The following is a 22478-nucleotide window of genomic DNA, read 5'->3' on the forward strand; positions in this document are numbered from 1 at the left end:
ATGAGGAAGCCTGGCTTATGAGTAAATAGGTGACAAAGACATCCCTCTTTCAGTTGCATCATCATAAGGAAGTACTGGGAAGACAAGGAAACTAATGTAGGGTTATAATAATAAAACCGTTGAGGACAGAACTGGGGCGGCGAGGTCCCTGTTCCTCTAGGCACAGGTCCAGTCTTGATGACTTGGGCCCCAAAGAGGGATGTCGAAAAATAGTAGGGTGTCTGGAGGAGATCCAACAGAGTGGGAAAGAGTCACAAATCAAGCCACCTGAGAGATGGTCAGTGGAGGAGGAGGAGGAAGAGGAGAAAGAGAGGAGGAGGAAGACGTGATAAATTCATTGAACACACTTTACGTGCCGATACTGCGCTAAGAATTCTACATTTACTTTCTCGTTTAATCTGAACAACAATTTTATCCTATCAGATAGGTACTAGCATTATTCCCATTTTTGAGAAGAGCAAATGGTTTCAGCAATGCTATAACACAAGTGTCTTCTACTATAAAGTAACAAACCTGTTCCTGAGCAACCTTGCTTTCTGCAAAATCACACAAAATAAGGAAAGAATGTTGGGTTGGAGCGAACTAGTCAGTAAACCAATCGCTAAACTCAAGGAAGATCAGTTTCATCAAAGCAGGAAGTTAGAGGAAGCCTTAAAAGATAGGACCTTGCTGGCTGTGTTCTGTCTGGAGAGGGTCTGGGTAGCCAGCAGCCAGTCTGCGGGAGATGACATCATGACCAGAGTTAAGCGAGGGACAGGAAGATGAAAGGGAGGAGGTTTTTCCCAAAGATCTACCATGTTTCCTGAAGTATTTTTTTGGCATCTAGCCCTACAGTATGGAAGCCAACGAGTCAAGACATGTCTTTACCCACTTTTTCCTCTGGGAAGGCAAAGAGGTAAGTGGATGGAAAGAATGTTGGGCTTAGAAGGAGAAGACAAAAGTTTTGCCACCAGCCCCGCGATTTTAGACACATTTGTCAACTTCTTTCAGGATTCATTTCTCTCATCATAAAATGCCATCCTGTCAGGGCTGCATGAGTTGATGGAAGCAGAAGAGTTTGTAACATATTAAACTCTATGAACAAGCATAATACTAACGGGAGAGTGAGATGGAAACTTCAAAGATGGGTTTGGAAAGAACTGGCAAAATAAGGACCTGTAAAAATTGGTGGCTGTGTATGGATTTTTGGTTTTTGTTTCCAATATTTTCATAAGCAGCCAGCTCTGACGTCCTCACTGCTGTGAAAGATCAGCTCAGATCTCCATACCGAAGGCTGCTTCTCCCAGGGGAGGGGAGAGATCTGTGTCTTTGTTTTATCCCTATGCAGATAAAAATAAAGAAATGGTAGTTCTCCAAAGGCTTCTTAAGGCACAACACTTCTTGAGATGCGTGGATAACAGATTTTAAAGGGTCAACCGGAATTAGCCTAGTCATGCTAACAGCCAGCTCCTACTCTTTTATATTCACACACAAAAATCGTCCCAAGGACATTTACTCTCAGCAGAAGACCCTTGAGTAGTCGTTACCCTGTAGAATTTATAAGAAATAGTTTGTGCATATCATTTCTGCCTCTTGCTGCATAGAAAACATCATATGTGACTTGATAGATTTGTTCCAAAGCAACAAGCTTCCCTAACCCACAAAGGAAGAAAAAATAGGACCATTGTCTCTACATTTTGCATCTGTAGAATTCTACCGCACACGGAGAAGGCAGATGGGAAAGGAGGGGTAAAATTCCAATCGAGATATCTGCTTTTGTACTGTTTTAATATGCATGAATAGAAAAATAGTCATGCAAATTAAAAAAAACTGTTTCCATATGTGCTTTTATAAGCTTTTAAAAATACAGACTGTAACATTAACTGCTTGCTCATTTTGTTGTACAATCTTAAATAATAATATATTCTTTCAATTCTTCTTGGATTATCCACAGACAAAAACAGCAGAAGTAATTAAAAGCTTTGATACTGTTCAGAGAAGTGGAGAATTTAGTTTAGTTAAGAGCCTCAAGGCTAGCATCCCAAACCCTGCCCATGCGTGGTCAAATAACCTGTTGGAGGTCAGTGGTTACCAAGGTCATCTATTTTAGTATTCAGTTCATTCATCTTCAATATTTGCCATCAGATGAGAGAACATTTTTCATACGTATTTTATACCACCCCAGCCTTTCCCAAAGACAACTGGCAGATCAGAGGGCAGTTCTCTTACAAGCAGAGCATCACAGAACAGAGGTAAAATGAAACAAGTTCTCTCCTTAAGCTGAATTTGCAACGTCCCAGCTTCGGAACTTCTAATAGATTTCCTATAAGATTAGCACAAATGCTTTAGACTATTCAAGAAGAGACCATGATCACAACGTATTCCTTCCAGCTTTGATTCTGTCCCCAAACCAGAAATGCCCACTAGCCATTGGAAGTATGGTATTCAGTTTCACTGTTTGATATTTTCCGAAAAACGTTGATTTCAAGACCAACGTGGAAAAGCTGAACCTTTTGCAATAGAAGGAAATACTCAGTACTTTGTCCTTTGTTGCTTGGCAACTAAAGGCTATAAATGGATTTTATGATTATAAAGGCCCTGGAATTAATGTGAACATGTAAAAGTTGTAATAATTCCCAGGAGACAGGAGTGTTTCTTTGAAAAAGAAATGTATGGAGATATATATGCAGCTTGTACTCATTCTTGTTTCAAAATAAATAATGCAAGCAATTTTGTTCCTTCACACTTGTAAATGTTGCAATAAAAATCAATAGCTATCATTTATTCCATCATTTCAAGATTTTTTCATTAATCCTTACAACCGTAAGAAATAGGTCTTATTACTCCCATTTTACAGATGGGTTTTGAATTCTCTCCACCCCCAGTTGGCATCTCCGCCATGTTTCCTGGTGAACACCACTCCCTTCCTATAATTAAGAGTCCCTTTTAGGGGAAACAGAGTTATGACACATAGGAGGAGATCACTGCCATGGGTCACAGACCCAAGACTAATCTACATAAAAAACATTTTTGAGGAGCTGGGACTTCTGTGCCCCACCCTGAGTGGATTCTGATACTAAAATGTATGTAAGAAAAAAAAAGCACAAACCTTTGTAAATGCAATAAAGGCACCGTCTTTCTATCAGAAGTTTGGGTCAAGAATCTCACTCATCTAACACAGATTTAACAAACGTTTCTTTTTTAGTAGCTGCTACATTCAAGACATTAGATGATGAGACAAAGCAAGGTCCTCACCTGGAGGGTGAGGTGTCTCCTGTGGGAGGCAGACACGTAAACACACACACTAAACCTCAGGGTGAAGGCTGCACATCCAAAGGTACGAACACGTGTTGGAGAAGCGTGGAGAATTTTGTTTCTAACTTTGCCCAGGGATGAAGAAGTAAGAAAGTGCATACTGGGCAGGAGGCACAAAGACCCGGTATTATTAAAAAGTGCTTTTAAGAAACCATGAAAAGCTCAGTGTAGCTGGGGTACAGAAACAGTAATAACATTGTTGATGATGCTGAAGATAAACACTAATCAATTACTGTTCTGCCTCGTGCATATTGAATCATTTAACCTTCACAATAACTCTATTAGGTATTAGTAGTATCCAATTTTATGCATACAGAACTGAGGCACAGAGAGATTAAGTAACGTGCCTAAGATCACACAGCTAGCAAGGGGTAGAGTCAAGATTGGAACTCTGGCCCAGGAACATACTCTTAACCACTACACCAAACAGCCTCTCACAGCTGTGAGGATGGGGGAGCCCCAGAAATAAGGATGCTGGAACGTGACAGCAGGACCATATGCTAAGCTCAGGCAATGGACATTCAACAGAAATGTTTAAGTCATGGCATTCATATGAGCCACTAGTGAAGTGGAAGGTGGCCAGCACAGGGAGACCAGTCAGGAGGCTCTTGCCAGAGATGAGCATCCAAACAAAGGCGAGGCTGCGGCTGAAAGGCATTTCTAGGGTTGAAGCAACAGAGTTTGGTAAATGATTAGCTCTAGAGTGTGGGAGGAGTCGGGGAGGGTGACACCCGGTTTCTGGTTTGGGAGGTTTGCTGGAGAGTGAAGGGAGTGCAGGAGGCAGCAAAGACTGGAATCAGGGAGGGGAAGGGTAATGAGTTCCCCCTTGAATGTACCGATTTGGGGAAATCCGAACGTACATTAAACATCTGTGAATTCAATGGGGCTTGGGAGATCCTGATCCCTGCAAGTAAATGAGGCCATTCAGGGTGAGCTTTTGGTGCCCAAATAAAAGAGTTTCCAAAACAGGACCCCGGGGCAGAGAAGGAGGAGGGTGAACTAGTGAATGCTCCTGAGAGGAAACAGAAAGGCTGGCGAGATGCCCGGGGAGCAGATGGAGTTTCCAAGAGTAAACAGTGGGTGATGATGACAGATCCCAGAGAGGACGCCAGGAGGAGGAGGGCAGGCCACCTTTCACACAATCTCATCATTAGGAGAAAATTTGGAAGGGTTAAGTGAAGTTGGGGCAGAAGCCAGGATGTGGTTGAAAAGTGAATGGGAGGCGAAGAATGAAGATAGTGGGTATTTCTCAGAGTTTGGTGATGACAGGGAAGAGAAAGATAAGTCAGTGTTTGGAAGGAGCGGTGGAGTCAAGGGAAGAGATCTGAATGCCCTGCTGACCACCGATAGCTTAATCTCACTGCTGTTCCCCCGAGGAAGTTCTATTAATCTCTCCTTTCCCCTGTACACATCAATTTTTAAGGACTCCTTTACTGTAACCTATTTCCAGAATCTTTTTAGAAGCAGGCTAGGCATAGATAACCAACAGATGTTGACCCACTACGAGGGGCTTCCTTCTATCAAACTGGGCACCAGCTGGAACCCCAGAAGCATCTCTTCATGTGCCGCTGATGTGGTCCCCAGGGGGAAAAGGAAGAGCCCACTTGTCCTGGTCAGGCCAGCTGCTCAGGGAGAAGTCATCTGGTTTTCTACATCTCCCATTAAAATGGAGAAGAGACTTTTAAGAATTTGCTCCCTTTTGGGTTGCAGTATAGTTTCGGTGTAAATGTTTACTGATTTGCTGTTACAGCCCAGACTATAAAGATGAAACAGGATTTTTTTTTTCATCACTGCCTTTAATCTTGCTATCAAAGCTCCCTTTCCCATCCCTTAACGGCATTTTGAGTAGAATCTATACGTTTCCAGACTCTTTGATTCTTAAAGCACGCTCCAGTCCAGAATCCCCCGTCTGATTCAGAGCACACCCTCCCCTTGTGTGGCTGCCCCAGGCTTTGGCTCCTCCGGGAGGGGCAGGTGAGAGAAGCAGCCAACAGCCTGGGACCAGAGCAGAGTTTCTCACCCCTTCTGGGTCACAGACCTCACTGGTCATCTCATGAAAGCTATGGAGCCTTTCTCTATAAATCCATGCCTACACATAAACACATTTCCACCCCCTTTCAGAGGGTTCAAGTCCTCCCTGCATCTTATCCCTAGCTAAGGACTTGGAGTAACATTTTTAAGTAAAATAATTAATAATAATAATAATAATAATAATAATAATAATAATAATAATAATAATAATATCAGGTAGCAATAATAGTGACAGGCTGCTGACTGATTGTTTTAAAACTTCCTAGCAAATAATTTGGCAATACCAAAGATCAAATTTTTGAAAATATTATATGCCAACAATTCTATTTTGGCAACTTCCATATAAAGTAAATAACTAAGAGTTTGGGGGAGATTTTTATAACAGCACATATATTGCAGGGAAAGCTTTAGAAACAAGACTAAATGTCCAATAATGGTTAAATTATGGAACATCTCAAATAGGGGTTCTTTCACATATTCTTGGAGCCTGAAGATGGGAGCAGTGTTCTCCTTGCTCTCCACTCCTGTTTCCGGATAGGCTTTCCTCTTCCTCTCTTCACAAGCCTGGGTTCATTTGATGCACATGCCAAAGGACCAGGCCACCTCCCGGTAATAATTGCACCCACCAGCCTCTTGGTCGCTATTTCTTTCACACTGAACATTCAGCCTGGAGTACCTATTTCTCTCTCTCTAACACTGCTCTTGCCATCACTGCTGGCTGTGTCGACATCCACCCAATCATATCACAGCCTCTCACCTCTTACTACCTTTTCTCCACCCCACCTCAGCCACCTCCTCTCATGACCTTCTCCTAAACCCTGGCATCACCAATCACTGCACCATCCTCTGAAATCTGTTTCAAGTATCGTGTTCTCTGACCAAAGTATACTTTCTGCTCACTGACACTCACACCTCTAGTCTGATAACTTCGTCTGCTGGTCCTCTGTTCATGCACCTTATTCCCATTTTTCCACACCTCCTCATGCCTTTCCACTCCTACTGTCTTCCTTATCCAGCTTAGATTCCAGGGTCCATCCCTCTAATTACTCCCTTGCAAAGACCTGTAACTCTCTTCTCTTCTTTCCATCTGTGGAACTCACCTGGGGAGATCTCAGTGTTAGTTAAACCCAATTCTTCACCCACTCCAAGCCCACGTCAAGTAGCTGAGTGTTGCTGAGAAAATCATACAAGGGTAATGTCTAACCTCACTTAATTAACTACAAATCTCAAGTTTTGGACATGGCGCTGACTGTCAACCCTACTATTTCCCAGCAGATTTGCTTCCTACTCTCTGTAATGAGTTGTAAAACAGCCCCCAAAAAGGTATGACCACCCAGAACCTATGAGTGTGAACTTGGGAAAAGGGTCTTGGCAGATATAATAAAGTTAAGGATTTCAAGATGAGATCTTCCTGGGTTAGGCTACCCTAAATGCAATGATGAGAGCCCTTGTAAGAGAAGAGATGGGGAGAAGGGACCCAAGGAGGAGAAGGTGATGTGAAGATGGAGGCAGAGATGAGAGGGATTCGTGTACAAGTCAAGGAACACCAAGGACCACCGGCACCACCGGGAGCTAGGAGAGAGACATGGAGTGAAGCCTTCAGAGCCCGAGTGGCCTTGCCAACACCTTGATTTCAGACCTCTGATCTCCAGAACTGTGATAGAACAAATTTCTGTGGTTTTAAGGCACCAAGTTCATGATAATTTTTTATGTCAGCCCTAGGAAACTAATACACTCACTAAGAAGATCATTTCATAATTTATTCTCCCTCCTAAAGCCCTTCAACAGTCGCCTACCACAGGTTTAAGCAGAAGGAATCTGTCTCAGGTTCCCGTCCTGAAACCTACCACTCTACCTGCACCTGTTCCAGAGACTCCTCCTTTCCTCTCCTGCAAGACAGCAAGTGTTCCTGCTACCCAAGGGCACGCTCTCTCCACCCCATCCTCACCACCTTCTCAAGGTTCTCCTCCCACGATTACCCCTCTACCTTTCTGCACCGAACACTTATTCCTCTAAATTGAATCATTCCCGTCTGCACATCATGCTTTAGTATCTCCCGTCTTAAAAAGAAAATTATCATATACAAACCCTCTTTCCTCCACACTTCCTCCGGCTACTGCCCCATTTTTCTCTTCCTGGCACAACAGAGCTTCTCAAAAGCATGATCCATATTAGCTGCTCACTTTCCATCCTCTCTTCAACACCACTGACTGTGCTTTCTTTCCCTACTGCATGGAAACCACTTGTCAAGGTCACCCACAATCTTCCTTCCCAATTCTAAGCTCCATTATCTGGCATTTCAGAAATACTGAAAACATTCGAAACACTATTCTTTCTTAGCTTAATACCACACTCTCCTGGCTCTCATCCCACCTCATTTAACATTCCTTTGCTGGTTGCTCTCACTTGGATCCCCAAATCTTATCATGGGTCCCTCGAATCTGTCTCCCTTCTTGGTGACCTCATCTAGTCTCAGGGCTTTGAATATCGGCCATATGCTGATGACTCCCAAATTGCTCTCTACAGCCGAGATCCCTTACTTGGGTTCCAGGTTCAAACATCCAATTGCCTCCTGATCATTTCTGCCTGTTCTCCTACTTAAAACTCTCTACTGGTTTCCTATCACACTAAGAATAAAAACCCAAACTCTGACATTATCTCCTACCACCCTCCCCGTTGTCACTCAGCACTGTCCTCTTCCCCTTCCAGAGCACCCCCGCCCCACTCCGACCCCATCCCTGACTGCCCCAAGCTCAGGGACTTCACACTGGTGTTCCCTTTGCCTGGCAAGTTCTATGTATGGATGGTGGATGATGTCTGGTGAGTGACTTGCCCCCAGTCATTGTTCAGATCTGAGCTCCAATGTCTCCTCCTCAGAAGCCTTTCCTGATTGCTTTAGCTTAAGTAACCCACTCTCCCCTCATACCCCCATCAGTCTTTCTCTGCACCATTATCTGGTTTTATTTTCTTCATAATTAATAACTACCTGAAGTCATCTTATTTATTTGCTTATCTCTTGATTGTTTTTTTCCCCCCTTCAGCTAGAAGAGGAGCCGCTGAAACCGCTAAACTCACCACTGAATCCCTGGCCATCAGGGCAGCATCTGGTTCGTTTCAATTGGCTGATGAAATAAATGAAAGAAAAGGATAAATGATGACCTTGCAGCCACTTACTACCTGGATGACCCTCAAGCAAGTTTCTTAAACCTCTGTCAGCCTCATGTTTTTCGTGGGAGGATAAAAATCCCTCAAAGGGCTGCTTAGACGCTAAATGGAGAAAACGATCATAAAGTAATGAGAATAATAACGGCTAACGTTCACTGAGCCCCTGTGCCGGGCACAGCACTTTACAAGCACGCTGTGACATGATGCGGTTATCCCCGTTTTGCACAAAAGAAAACTAACACCTGCAGAAGTTTACTTATGCCCCATCCCAGAGACAGTGAAAGGCAGAGCCAGGATTTCTAGAAATCAGCCAAACCTACTCTTAGAGAAGGTGACCTTCTTGACTCATGGATCAAAACCACTTCGTGTTCTACGTTGAATGCAAAATTCTGTAGAGGTATAAGGCGTCATCGGATTCTTTGCCATTTGTACCTTCTGTGCAAGCTCAGGTTTTACTGGGACAGAATGACGAGGGCATAAGGGTGCTGGTTATGTGAGAGGGCAAGAAAGCAATGGTCCCAAAGTAAAAGAAAGACAAAGATGGAGAGCCTGAGAGGAGGCCAAAGATAACCTTCACCTGCAACGCAGCCGTGCCCAGGGCCAGCCCTCTACGCTGCGTCCATCTGCTCAGAGTTCTGATTCCAATCAGAGTTCAGGAGCATCAACCAGTCAGGGTTGGTTTCACTTTTGGAGAAGCCCTGTGCAGGCACTGCTTAAGATATTTATGACTTTAATTCTGGTAACAGTAGAATCTGATGCTCTCTACCGACTGGCAGCACTTTGTCTTAATTGCCTCTGTTTTTCACCAAAAGTTTCTGCTACTGAGCAAGCTTTTCTTCTTCTTCCCATGTTTGAAATTACTGGGTTCTCTGAACCTAGAATTCAAACTGTTGAAAAGAATTGTCTGTGCGCTGTCGTTCACTCTTTTATTCTATCAATATTACTGGGTGGCTACTGGGGTGGACATCATAAAGGCAGGCACCTTTCCAAGCTGCATCTCTCACACACAGTCCTGCCCACGCTTCCTTGGGGCCGGCTCGGATCCATTCCCTGTGGGTCTGTCCCTTCAGTCACTGATTTTCTGCCCCAGAACCTTCAGCATTTTCTTCATTTTCCTAAAAACTTGGGACCTCCATAGTGCTCCTGTCCTCATGGGCAGAAGATGTTTTTGCCCATCGTGCGTCCCTACCACCTTATTTTAAGTAAACATTAAAAATCTCGAGCAGAGGGAGGAGGGCAGACAAGTATTTTGAAGCTTGTGTGGCAGCAGCTTCTGGAAGGGACCGTTCGTCCCCTTGGATCTCGGGAGCTGTCCTGTGGGTCCTGGCCGCCCGCGGCTTCTGGTTCTGGAAGCTGCCCCTCAGCCCCCAAATTTGAACGGGTGGGTGGGAGTTTCTTCAGCTGGTTTTCCTCTTGTGCTTTCCCACGTGACCTACACTCAGTACTGCTGGCCCTTCGTGTCCGCAGGTTCCACATCTGTGGATTTCAACCAACCGGGGATGGAAAATGTTCAGGGGAAAAAAAAATCCCAGAAAGTTCTAAAAAGCAGAACTTGGTTCTGCCCCACACTGGCAACTATTCGCATAGCATCCGCATGGTATTAGGCATTATAAATGATCTAGAGTGTCATATAAGGGACTTGAGCATTTGTGGACTTTGCTATCAGAGGAGTCCTGGAACCAGTCCCCCCAGCTACTGAGGGACAGCTGTATGTAGTTTTTCCCACTCTGCTCAGTCAGGGCAGGATTCTCCCCTTGCTGTCATGATAAAGCCAACAAGCGTTTGTGAACCTACTTCAGGACATTATGGAGAGGGTGAGCTAAACAGTTTCTCACCAACTTAAAAAATTTCCTCTTTAAGAGAAATATAATGAACAAGAAAATGTTCTTCTCTAATCAGTTTTCATAAATTGTCCTAAAAAGCTGGGAAATCAAAGATGAATGTTCTGACATCACAGTAGTCCAAAAGAAACACTCACGAAGAAACAAACTAAGAACATGAGGTCGCAGCTGTCACAAACAGGTGACGTAAACTGAGGAATGGGATTTACTGTACTTCGTTTCCTGTCCCTTTTCCACCAGGTTGGTTGATGTAAGAATTAAATGAGATAATGAATGTATAGTGAACGGAACAGTGCTTGACGCAGGGTAAATGTTATTAATCTGCTTCAAACTTAAGATAAAACAAAGTCCAAGAAAACGGACTTAAAACATGGCATGTGTTAAAGGATGTACATTTTTATAAAGATAAAATCATAATTTATACAGATATAAGATGAATACTTGTCAAAGATTTTTATTTACTTAATGAAGGAAGCAGGAAGATGTTACCACTGGTTCAAGGAGAATTCAAATTGTTGTTGAAGTAAGTAAGAGGGGTAAATAGATTACATACATACATACATACATACATACATACATACATACATACATACATACACACACAGACAGAGACATAGACACATAGATCTATGTAGGTATACAGATATAGACACGTAAGTAGACAGATCATCTATATCTGCATATACCATGGGATGAATTTACAAATAAATGGGAAACTGGGTTTTACTGGAACTATTGATCCCCCTAAGGACATCATTAATACACCTATCGATCGATAGACAAAAATCACTGCATTGATATCAGTTATCTACAACTTACAGAGTTTCAAAATAGCTCTAAGATAATGAATAGTGAAAAAATTCCATAGAATCTGGTAGCCCAGAGGATATGATCCAGGCATAGTTTTCTACAGAAGACACACCTAGTAATCTTTTTTTTTTTTAATCCATGTCAATGCCTTTTCCGATTTTTCTTTACACAGAAAAGAAACTCTTAAACGGAAGTTTTTCCATTATTTAAGATGACCTGATTATGACATAATGCATTCCAATTTTGAAGCACTTAGATAATAAAGTTTAAAGAGGAAAATTAAAATCTCTATATTCCTCCCACTAAGAGCTAACTACTGTTAATGCCTGCGGTGTGTTCTCCGAGTTGTTCCTATGTATATATGTGTGCATGTGTGTATATATAGTAACTGTTTTCAGATCAGTTTTAATAAACTTTGTTCTAGAAAAAATATATATTTTCAACTATCATATATACCAGTTTGTAATCCACTTTCTCCCTTTATATCATAAACATTTTTCCTTATCACCATCTTTTTTTAATAGCTGCAAAATATTCAATTATATGGAAGAACCATAACTTATTTAACTAACCCACCTCTATTAGAAATTTAAGTTGTAACCAATATTTAGTTATTATAAATTAAACAGTGTGCCTCTCTTCTGACAGCCTTTCTCTTGCAGCGGTATCAGCTTTGCTGAAAAAGCCAAACATTTCGCATGGTCTCTGAGTCTCCGGTGGATGGTGGGATTCCCAGGGAACCTGATCCATCCCTTCTGCGTTAGCGAACAGCCCTACCTGTTGCATCAGTGGCAGCTGGGGATCTGAATAGAGTGAGAACTGCCAGCAACCTGGAAACACCTTTGTTCTTGTCATTTTCCTGTGACACACCATAAAGATTTAGGCACTTCTGAAGGTTTAAAACAAAAACTAAGGTCAGCATGAGCTTTGACATTCAAGGCCATTTAATTCACGATACTACTGTCAGTCCAGATACTTCTTAATACTAAAGTGTTCATAAGAAAAAATATATTATTTAGGATTTAGTTTCTAGAATGAAGAATCTGAGGACACAATGAAAAAAAATAGCTTTCCGGTGGGTAATCAATTGTGAAAACTTTTCTTGCTTTTCAGACGTTGATTTTTCAATATGAGTTTGCATTTAATTGGAACCGGTCCCCCTTGTGAGAATATACCTAGTTTTACTGTCTTCATTCTAAGGAGTATTTGAGAAAGGAAATCATAATCTAAGGGAAACACTTCAAAACCCTCCAAGCTGCCGTTTAAAAGAGGAGGTTGTTGGACTTGGCACACAGTCAGTGATCGATGTTTACTGAATAAGTAATAAAAAATTGACAACCAGCTGTGTGATTTTCAGGGGGAGGGGAATCACTTAAGCTAGTACTTCCGTTTCTTTATTTCCAACGCTTACCACCTTTTCCATCTATTCATTCAAAGATAATGTAAGAAAAACACTGTTTTATATTCTTTCCATGGAGAAATTACTCCTCTCTAGTGAAGAAGGTTTCAAAAGGAGCTACAGCATTCAGTTTGGGCTAAGAAAGAATCTATAATAATAATCATAATGATCATAATCAGATTTTGTAACAAGCTAAAGAGAGGATTGAGGGCTTGTGAAAACAACATTCCCAAAGACCTCTGAAAATAGCATAAACAAAGACAGCATAGGGAACCGGGAGGTATAATAATGCTTCCAGAACACAGAAGGTAGACCAGATGAACTTTGCAGGTCTTCCCCAGCTCTGGAAAGAAATCAAGTTGACTTTGTGCCTTTATAAGATGAATTGGTGGTTTCTCTAAAATAAAGCTCTCATAACTGTAGCTTGGAGCTTGCTACCTACAGCTCAAATGAAAGTTACACAGGATATAAACTCAGGCAACAACAATCGAGCAACTGGTGTGCCTACTGTGTGACCCAGGTGGACACACTGCCTTGGGCACTGTCGGACGTGAACACGATGGGATGGATCACACGGCTGAAATAACACAATCGTTCTCTTGGTCGTATATTTCCTTCTTGCCACATCTGGCAAAGACCGAGCCACAGAACACTCTGTAATGTGCTAATTCCTTCTGTGTCCTTTTTTATTTTTTAAGATTTTACTTATAAGTGATATCATACGGCATTTTTCTTTCTCTTTCCTGTCCACTTCACTTAGAATGACCGTCTTCAGGTCCACTTTTTTTTTTTTTAAATGGAGGTACTGGGAATTGAACCCAGGACCCTGGGCTTGCAAGGCATGTGCACTACCACTGAGCTATACCCACCCTCCTGTGCTAGTTCCTTCTGACAGTGACCCAGAATCTCACTGTTTCTTTGGTACAAACACTCTTTAGTGTTTGGCACTGTTTGGCGTGGGGTCAATTCCATTCAACCTTTAAATGTCTACTATTTGCCAGGCACTTTACTAATCACAAGAAACGCCAAAAGCGCTTTCTCAGTATGCTGCTAACTGCCCTCTGGATTCTGTCGGCGAGCAGGTCTGCCCTCGATTCCTCTTATACCCTCCTGGGAAATACCTCGAGATGTGCAAAAGCTCTGGCCACATTTCCCTTCCCATGGAAGCCTGGCCTGAAGTCTCCCAATGGCTCCCCTAAAAGGTGTCACAAGAAGCCAAGCCCTTCCTGACATTTTCAACAGGCTCACCATTAGAATATAAACCCAACTAAATATGAGAAATGCTACTGCCATCTCAGGTTTTTAGAAAAAAGGAAAATCTATGGAAACACATCCCATAGTAAGCCTCACCCTTGGAGAAAAAGATACTTAATCTCACAAACAAATCATCATTCAATAGGGACACATTTGTAAAGCATTATGAAGAACAAAGATGGGAATGGGGGAAGAGGGGCTCCTTTGCTGTTCAGCTGTTTCGTATTTAATTATCCTAAAAGAAAAACTGTCTTAAGTAAACTCTTACATTTTTCTTGTGCTATGTTCAATAATTTTAGACGTAAGGAAAGTCTAGTTTTATGGAACATAGAGGATTATAAAAAAAATTAAATCTAGCACAGGACAGCGATAAATAGTAGTAACATAGACATGCTGGCCTCTTGATTCTCTTAACAACCAAGCTGTAAGAAAGAAATTCTGAATTTTATAAAACCACCATCTATACCATGATTTTTTGCTATGAACATGGCAACGAAACCTGCGCTTCTGACTTCAAGACAGTTAATATGATAGCATTTCTTTCAAGGCCAGGGTTAAGTGAATTCCCAAAAGGTGAGAGAGTCACAGCGAGCAATGCCATTTCTCCGATATTGGAAATGGGCCTCTTACCTTCAAAGAACTGTTGCAGGGCCTCGTTTTCACCCACCACATCCATGGTGCCGTGGTCCTGGTAACGCTTCCTCCAAGAGCCAGGCTTATCCGACTTCAGGAAGTAAGTGCAGTCCTCTCGGCTGGAAGCCTACAAGTGGTCTTGAAAAATCTGCATTTTCTTTTTACTGGAGTGAAGTGTATCTTCAGCCATCGAGTCGCGCCCAGAAAGATGGTCAAGTTTTCAAAAGTAATTATAAAACCAGAAGGATATGTGACTCTGCAGAAGGAAGATTCATGAGGAGGGAAGTGGCAGCAAATCTATCTATCTTACTACAGGGAACTGTTTCTGCTCTGCCTTTCGCCTTTGTTTTAAGGACCTTTGTCCTTGGTGACACATGTAATTACATAAATGGGCAATAAATACATAGTCTTATCTCCTATTTGTCCTTTTACACCAATATATTTATATCTCTGCCTCCATCAACCAGATCGATTTTGCTAGAACCAAGCAGGAGATACAGGTTTGTTTTTTTTTTTTTTCACCTAGAGAAACAGGGCCAATCAATATAACCACTTCCAGAGATACCTAGAATAGCAGGTCATCTCAACAGGCTCGTGATAATGAAAAGCTAAGATATGTTAAATATTTCTGAATCTACTCACCGTGAAAACTTGCATTCCTAGATACACACCTAGTCCGTACCAGAAGTCCCTCTAACGAGCAAGAAAACTGACCCAACAATTCTTACAACCGCGTGTACAGTTCACCCCTAGCTGGTTTCACTCCTAAATATAACGTCATACCCAAGTGAATGTTTTGTTTTCACTGCTTAGCTAGTAACTTACCCAATAATAGCCTAAGAAGAATATAATTTGGAATTTAAACCAGTCCTTTAGGCTTCTTCCTTTTCCCCTTTTCTCCAACTTTTTATTTTAAAACAATTTTTAACCTCCAGAAAAACTGAAAGAGGAGTACCATGAAACACCCATACGTTCTTCATTTAGATTTATTAATGACTGTTTTTCCCACTCTTGCTTTTTGTCTCTTGATCGATATAGTTTTTTTGGCTGAGCCATCTGAAAATAAGTTGCCGACATCCTGACACTACCCTTAGAAATAACTCTGTGTACATCTTCTAACAAATAAGGACGTTTTTCCATGTAAGTCACAATATTATTGTTATTATACCCAAGAAATGTAATATTAATTTGATACTAATATCTTATATATAATTTCCACCACTGTGCCAAAAATACCTTTTATGACTCTTGTCTTCTTATCAAGGATCTAATGAATGTTCATGCATTGTCTTTGGTTATGTCTTTCTTAAAATGTAGAGCACTCGCCTTGTCATTTTGATTGGCTGGTTTTTTATAACATGGACACTTGTTTAACAGTCCTGGAGCACTGTCTTATAGAATGTTCCACATTCTGAATTCATCTGCTTGTTTCATTATTGTTAGAATTAGCATGGGTAATGTGCCATGCTTCCTAACAAGAATTTTAAAACTTCACACATAAAAATTGTTTAAACAAAAAAATTAATTTTACCCTGGGGAACAAAAGAAGCAGCTTAGAGTCCTATTTTGAAGGTTACATTGGGCCCCAAATCTTTCAGGACAAGTCATCAAGTTGCTTCAGGAAATGGATTTTCTATTTGTTTTGGTTCAACGTGTGCTAAACTCTCTGCTGGGTGAAGGAAATAAAAGATGTGTGCATTATGGTCCCTGCCTTCACAGGCTCAAAGGTAGGTTATGAGAAAAGCACAAGTAGCAATAACTCAGGTCGGACGTGGATAAGCGCTGGGGTAAGCATCCTAAGAGAATACAAGAAGGAAAGATTAATTTCATCTGGGAGGTTCTGGAAAGGTGTCACAAAGAGCTGGGATTTGAAGAGACATAAACATGGACATATCTTTAAAAACATGAGCAGTGGCTCGGAGGAGAGAAAGCCCTGGAACAGAGACAGGAGTCACGGGGTCTGCATGTTAGAGGGAGCAGTAACAGGTACGATGAAACAGACTGAGAAGGACTTGGGTAGATTTTGAATGTTAGGCTGAATCTAAATTTGATTCCATGCATGTTCGTTCTAAGTATATCTATTGATGATTTCTGTTCGGGAGGTTGTGGTGCCTGATATGTTTAAATCTAATTCAGAAAGACAGCTCTGTTAGAATGTGGTTGGTTGGGGCAGTAATGGAAGTTACACCAGCTGAGACGCCACTGAGGCACCCAGATCGGCAGTAAGAAAGCCTGAAGATGCTACAGAACCAAGAAGAGTTTGCTACTGATGGATATGGGGAGCAAGGGAGAAATCAAATGTGATTTTTAAAGAGGATTTTTACAGCTTTGGGTGCAGTATGAATTAAGATGTCTAAAACATGTAGCCTATGGCTAAACTCCAAGAGAAGCTCCCAGCCAAGTTTTCTGGAAACCATTGGAAGGGAAGCCACCACACTATATCCACTGCCAAATGATGACTCTGGCTCCGGTCCAACAGTTCACCCAGAGACTTCACATGGTCAGCAGCAGAGTAATGAGTGACAGGAAGGAAGAAATTAGATTCCAGCTAATAAGCCGAGAGACAAAGGTTAGAACTGGAGTCCCAAGCTCAAATAATTATAGGGCCAGGCAGATAAGTGAGTAAAATAGGTCAAAATAAGCAAAAACCACCCAGGCAAGCATATTGATAACTGATAACTGACCCTTAGCCGTGGTGTCAGGGAGACAGTCAGGGGCGGCGGGGCAGAGAGCAAACCAGCTAAGGGCGGAGCCACCCAGCAGGCGGAGCCTCTCAGGTTCCTCCACGTGCTGCCACTCCAGCGTGTGGGCTCAGCGCTGTTGAAAGGGCCAACTCTAAAAGAGAAACTGGAAATTCAGATTTTAGTTTTAAATCTCATTTTTAAATGTTGCCACCAATCTGTTTAAAAACAAATAGACAGACAAGAAACAATAAACCAAAAACATTGTCCGGGGCAAACAGCACACACGTGAAAACAATTCCATCTTCAGGTTGTAACATCCGGGTTAGAGGCTAAATTACAACCACCAACAGGGCTTGAAGGAGGCAAAGAGGATGTATAAGAAAGTTGTTGGAAGGGCTAGAAAATAGATCTATATTAATTAATAAGTCCAGGGCACACAGCTGAGCACAATGCAGCCGGTGGCACCTGGCATTTAAGTGGAAATTTCTCCCTCTCAGTGAACAACAAATATGACCCGTATTTCCTTGATTATGGTCTTTTCATCTCTAACATTTTCCAGTTCTATTGGGCATCCCATTTTGCACAAGTTGGGTGAAGATTCATTCTTCCGAAGAGCAATCTAATGAAGCTGTCATTTGGATTTGTTTCGGTGCTAATGTTTCCTGAAAACACCAACAGATGACTAGGTCAGATCCGAGCTGCTGTGGTTACATCTGGGCAGGTAATGATGGAAACCTCGCCTCTCCTAGACTGTCCAAGACCTGCAGCTCCAGAATTCTCATATTCATCCCACAGCCCTTCCTCTTGAGGTTCGAGGGTTCGTGGACTTGGACTTCCTTGATAGCTGAGGGGTTTCTATTCTTCTTTCTACTTCAGCAAGCTAGCTCCTCTTCTCTGATTTTTTTTTTCTCATTTTAAAAAGATTCATGAGTTGTTTTCCAAGCTGATTTTTATTGTTATTTTTATTGTTATTTTTTAAAAAATCACCACTATGGAAATTTGATGATTTACTGTTGAGTTTGGATTTTTTTTTTTCCTAAGTGTGATGGGAGGCCAGGAGAGGACATTAAGAAGGGATGTGACATTCTGATTTTTGTTTTCAAAAGATCATGCTGGCTGCTGTGTCCGTAACTGTAGAGGGACAGGAGTGGAAGCAAGGATAAGAGATTATCGCAGGAGTCCAGGTGGAAGACGATGATGGCTTGGAACGAGTGGAGGTGTGGACACGGAGAGGAGTGGATGGATCCAAGGTATGTTTTAGAAAGAGTTGATGGGACTTGCTGATGGGTTGGACTGGGGTGGTGGTGACAGAAACAGAGGAATCAAGAAGAAGCCCTAGATTGTTGCTTTAGCAATTGGGCAAGTGTTCAGTCATGTCAGATTTGAGATGCCCATTTGAAATTCAAGTGGATTAGCCTGAGTAGAAAGATGGATACAAGAGTCTGGAGCTAGAGAAGGGACAATGCAAGGGTTGGAGATGCAGAGTTATGAGCAATAGTTATACAGACAGCTTTAATTTTTTTATTTTAAAAAAAAATTTAAAATTTTTTGAGTTTTTAAAGCCATAGGCCTAGATGAGATGATCTAAAGACTATTCAGATAAAGACAAAGAGCCCAGGGCAAAAATCTGGGAAGTCCAGTATTTAACAGCTGAGCTGAGAAACAGCCAGCTAGAGCTTGACCAGAGCCGTCACAGAAAACCCCAAATTTCCAACCACGGCTTGCAAAGACCTACACGGTCTGACCCTGCCTCTCTTACCACTCACCCACCACCAGCTGCTCACTAGGTCTCCTGGCCTTTTTTTCGTTTCTTCCTCGGTGTTTTGCACTAGCCTTAAAACGCTCTCCTGCTCGCCTCCCTTCTCAGGACTGGGTCTCAGCAGAGCCCCACTTAAAAATGTCACGTCCTAAATGTGGCCTTTCCTCACCACCCAATGTGAAGTAGTCATTCATTCCCTCACTAGCTCACTAGCCCACGTTAACTGTCTAGGGAGGACTTGTCCCATCTTTTCACCTTTGTCGCCCTACCCTGAGAGCTCCACGGGAACTGGGACCTCACTGGTCTCATCACTGCTGTACCTCCAGCACCTACAACAGCTCCTGCCACATACGAGACTCTCGAATACGTGTGAATGCATGGATGGCTTTAGTGTGGAGGGATTCTCTCATGCTCGAAGTTCTGCACACGAATCACAGATACTACTGGATCTTTATTTGTCCACATATCAAAGGTGAGAAAGTTGGCTGTCTACTAAGATTGTACTGCATTCCATGAAGAAAATGGGAAAATATTTTCTAGCACCAAAGTTAGTGCAAATACAAATTCACACTGCTTGGGACTCTTGGTTTTAAACATCGTGTCTTATAAGGAAAAAAAATCTACACAGGGAAGAAGACAATGAAGAAAACCTCTGAAAACCAAAGCTTCTGAGTAAAGGCAGACCTGTTTTAGACTCTGGAGGCATAAAACAAAAGCACACAGGACGCACATGGTTGGAGGGGGGGCAGTGGGAAGGTAGGTGCTTGTAAGTGCTTTTAAGGACTAAGACCCTGGGTTCAGAAAACTAGTTTTCTTCAGTGTAGATGCTCAGTGGAATGCTGTGGGTTGTCACAGAGCTGGGAGGGACCACGGAGAACACCTGACCCAGCCTTTATGGAGGAGTCCAGAGAGGAGTGGCCACCGCCCTTAACTCCCAGTTTCTGGGGAATCAGGCCTGAGCCAGGATGTAGGTCTCCTGAGCAACCTGGGCCAGGTTCTCTCCCCAGCTCTGAACCTAGCTATAGAAACTTATCACAAAGCCTTGCCCTCTTTTTTCAGAATCGGTAATCTAGGCAATTAAATTCTGTCTAGAAATACTCTTATGCACCTAAATTACTCAGCAGCCTAGCTCTTCCTTCTCCCCTGCCTTGTCATTCCAACTGGCTCCTCTGTCCTCCACTAGTATCCTTCTCCGGCTTTTCCTCTCTGTCATGGTCACTCAGTGCCGTACTCCTCTGATTCGAGGACCCCCTAAAGCTCTCATCTGATCCCACAGCTACCTACTCCCAAACTTATCTCCAGGCCTGACCTTAGCACTGAATTTAGACCTGTATCTCCAATACCTACTTAACACCTCCACTTCCATTCTTAGTGGGAATCTCAAACAGTGTGTCAAACACAACATTCTTGCCCCTATTCCACCATATGCAATTTGCCCCATCCCAGATCTTCGCAGCTCAATAAACTTCGGCAATAGCTAAAGCCAAAAGCCTAGGATTCAGAACTGATTTCTCTTCCTCTCTTCCAATTCATCAGCAGGTCCTGTCATCCCTTTTACTTTCCACTTTTATGTAATTGGCCTAATCATAATCCTTGGTTCGTAATACACCTTCAAAGGTCTGTGCATGAAACTATTCATTCATTCGTCCATACATTTACTTCTAATGACAAATGAACCCACCACCCAACCCAGGGCCTAGAACAGTAACCATGACCCACTCATTTATTTGCTGCTCCGCCCCCCTTACCCCGCCACACCCAGAAGTAACCCTATCCTGAACTTTGTGCTTGTTACTACCTTGTGGTTTTTAATTAATAGTTTTGTCCCATGTGTATATGTATGCCTAAGCAATTTTCTGTTTTAGTAGTTTTCAGAAGTTATGAGAAAAGTATTTGCCACATGCAGTCTTCTGAGAGTTTTGCTTTTTCATTCAATCTATGTTGAGATGCTACACCCCATGTGAGCACACACTTTACCCTCCTGTAGAGGGACTTTGGATTTTTTTTCCAGAACTTTCTTACATATGTGTACTCTGGGGCACTTTGTACAAGTACTTCTCTTGAAATATATGCCTAAAAGTGGAATTGCTGGGCCATGGGTAACAAATGTTCAACTTAAAATAAATGGTTTTTCAGTAAATCCTCCGGTTGGCATTCCCATCAGCAGTATCTGAGCGACCCTACTCACTGCAATTCTCTTCAAAACTTGACTGTGTTGTGCTTTTTAGTTTTTGCCAGCTGGATGAATTTAAACATGTCACTGAGGTCTTGATTCAGTTTCTCTGATTATTAACAGAAATGAAGGCCTCTTCGTATGTTCATTGGCCTGTATGCACTTCCAATTCTGTGGAAGATCTTTCAGTCTTTTTGCCCATTTTCCTGTTAGGTTTTTGTTGTTGATCTGTAGAATTTCTGTATATATTCTTGATACTAATCTATTATTGGTTATGAGCTTTGCAAGTTTCTTCTTATAGTTTGTAGTTTGGCTTTAATATGTCTAAATTAACCATTTATAATGAAGCATAACTATTTCCTTTTATGGTTAAACTTTTATGGTCTCTCCCAGTTCAAGAATCCTTTCTAAAGCAGAATCAGGAAGACATTCACCTACATTTTTGAAATACATTTCACCTATAACTTTAAATCTATTTTCAACATCAAAAGTTCTGAAGTTTCAGGACACTTAAAACAGTTGTTTTGTGTATGATGTGAGGAAGAGATTCAGTTCCTATTTTCCTTTTTTTTGGTCAGCTCTACCTAGTTAGTAGTCCTTTCTGTTGGCTCTCTATTCTATTCCACTGGCCATTTTGCCTATTACTGCACTAATGACACACTGTTTAATACTTCAGCCTGATAAAAAAAAGTCCTTCTCATAGGATAAATTATCCCTTTTTCTTCAGAACTGCCTTGATCATCCTTCATCCTTTACTGTGTCACATAAATTTCTATCATTTTGTGAATTTAAGGAGAAATGCTGGGATTTAGCTTGGAGATGCACTAAATTTACGCATCAATTTGAAAATAAATAACATTTTTAATATTCTTTTTACCCATGAAGATAGGATCAGTCTAGTCCTCTTCAATGTCTTTCAGTAAAGTTTTGTAACTTTCTGTACACAGGTCTGGCACATCTTTGGTTAGGTTACTAAGCACTTTGGAATTATGTTTGCAATTGTATGATGTCTTTTTAAAAATTCTATTTTCTAGTTGAGGTTGGTGTATATAATTCACAATTACATATTGAGCCTTTATTTATAGCCACCTTACTAATAATTTGATGGCAGACTTAAAAAAATTTTCTATGTAGACAATCACATTATCGGCAAATACTTTCTACTTTCTCCTTTCCAATCATTATACCTTTATTTTTCCCATCGTGCTGCACAGGCTAACATTTATCGGACAATTCTGAATAAAAGTGAGGACAGGGGTCTTTATTCTACTGTTCATTTCCAAAGGAATGCATCTAACGTTCGCCTCTTAGGATAGTGTGCATTAGAGGATTTTTGAAGATACCCTTTATGTAGTTGAAAAGTACTCTTCGATTTACAGATTACTAAAACTTGTTATTATTGAGCATTTTAATCAAATGTTCTTCTGCATCTGTT

The 22478-nt window shown here is 41.7% G+C and overlaps 1 protein-coding gene across 5 annotated transcripts in view; it reads right to left on the bottom strand.

Annotated features, from left to right (window-relative positions):
- MYRFL (myelin regulatory factor like) overlaps positions 1–20569 on the bottom strand; it is a 111831-nt gene extending 91262 nt beyond the window's left edge. Inside the window, exon 1 of one of the 5 annotated variants that reach the window (XM_074375408.1) lies at positions 14425–16658. In XM_074375408.1, coding sequence (XP_074231509.1) covers positions 14425–14470 — 46 coding nt within the window. In that variant the 5' untranslated portion in view covers positions 14471–16658. Of the gene's footprint in view, positions 1–14424 lie in introns of all 5 variants that reach the window. The other 4 variants (XM_074375407.1, XM_074375405.1, XM_074375406.1 and 1 more) reach the window with 4 other exon arrangements.
- Positions 20570–22478: the final 1909 nt, after the last annotated feature.

This window comes from Camelus bactrianus, chromosome 12, assembly GCF_048773025.1.
Source record: "Camelus bactrianus isolate YW-2024 breed Bactrian camel chromosome 12, ASM4877302v1, whole genome shotgun sequence".
NCBI lineage: Eukaryota > Metazoa > Chordata > Mammalia > Artiodactyla > Camelidae > Camelus > Camelus bactrianus.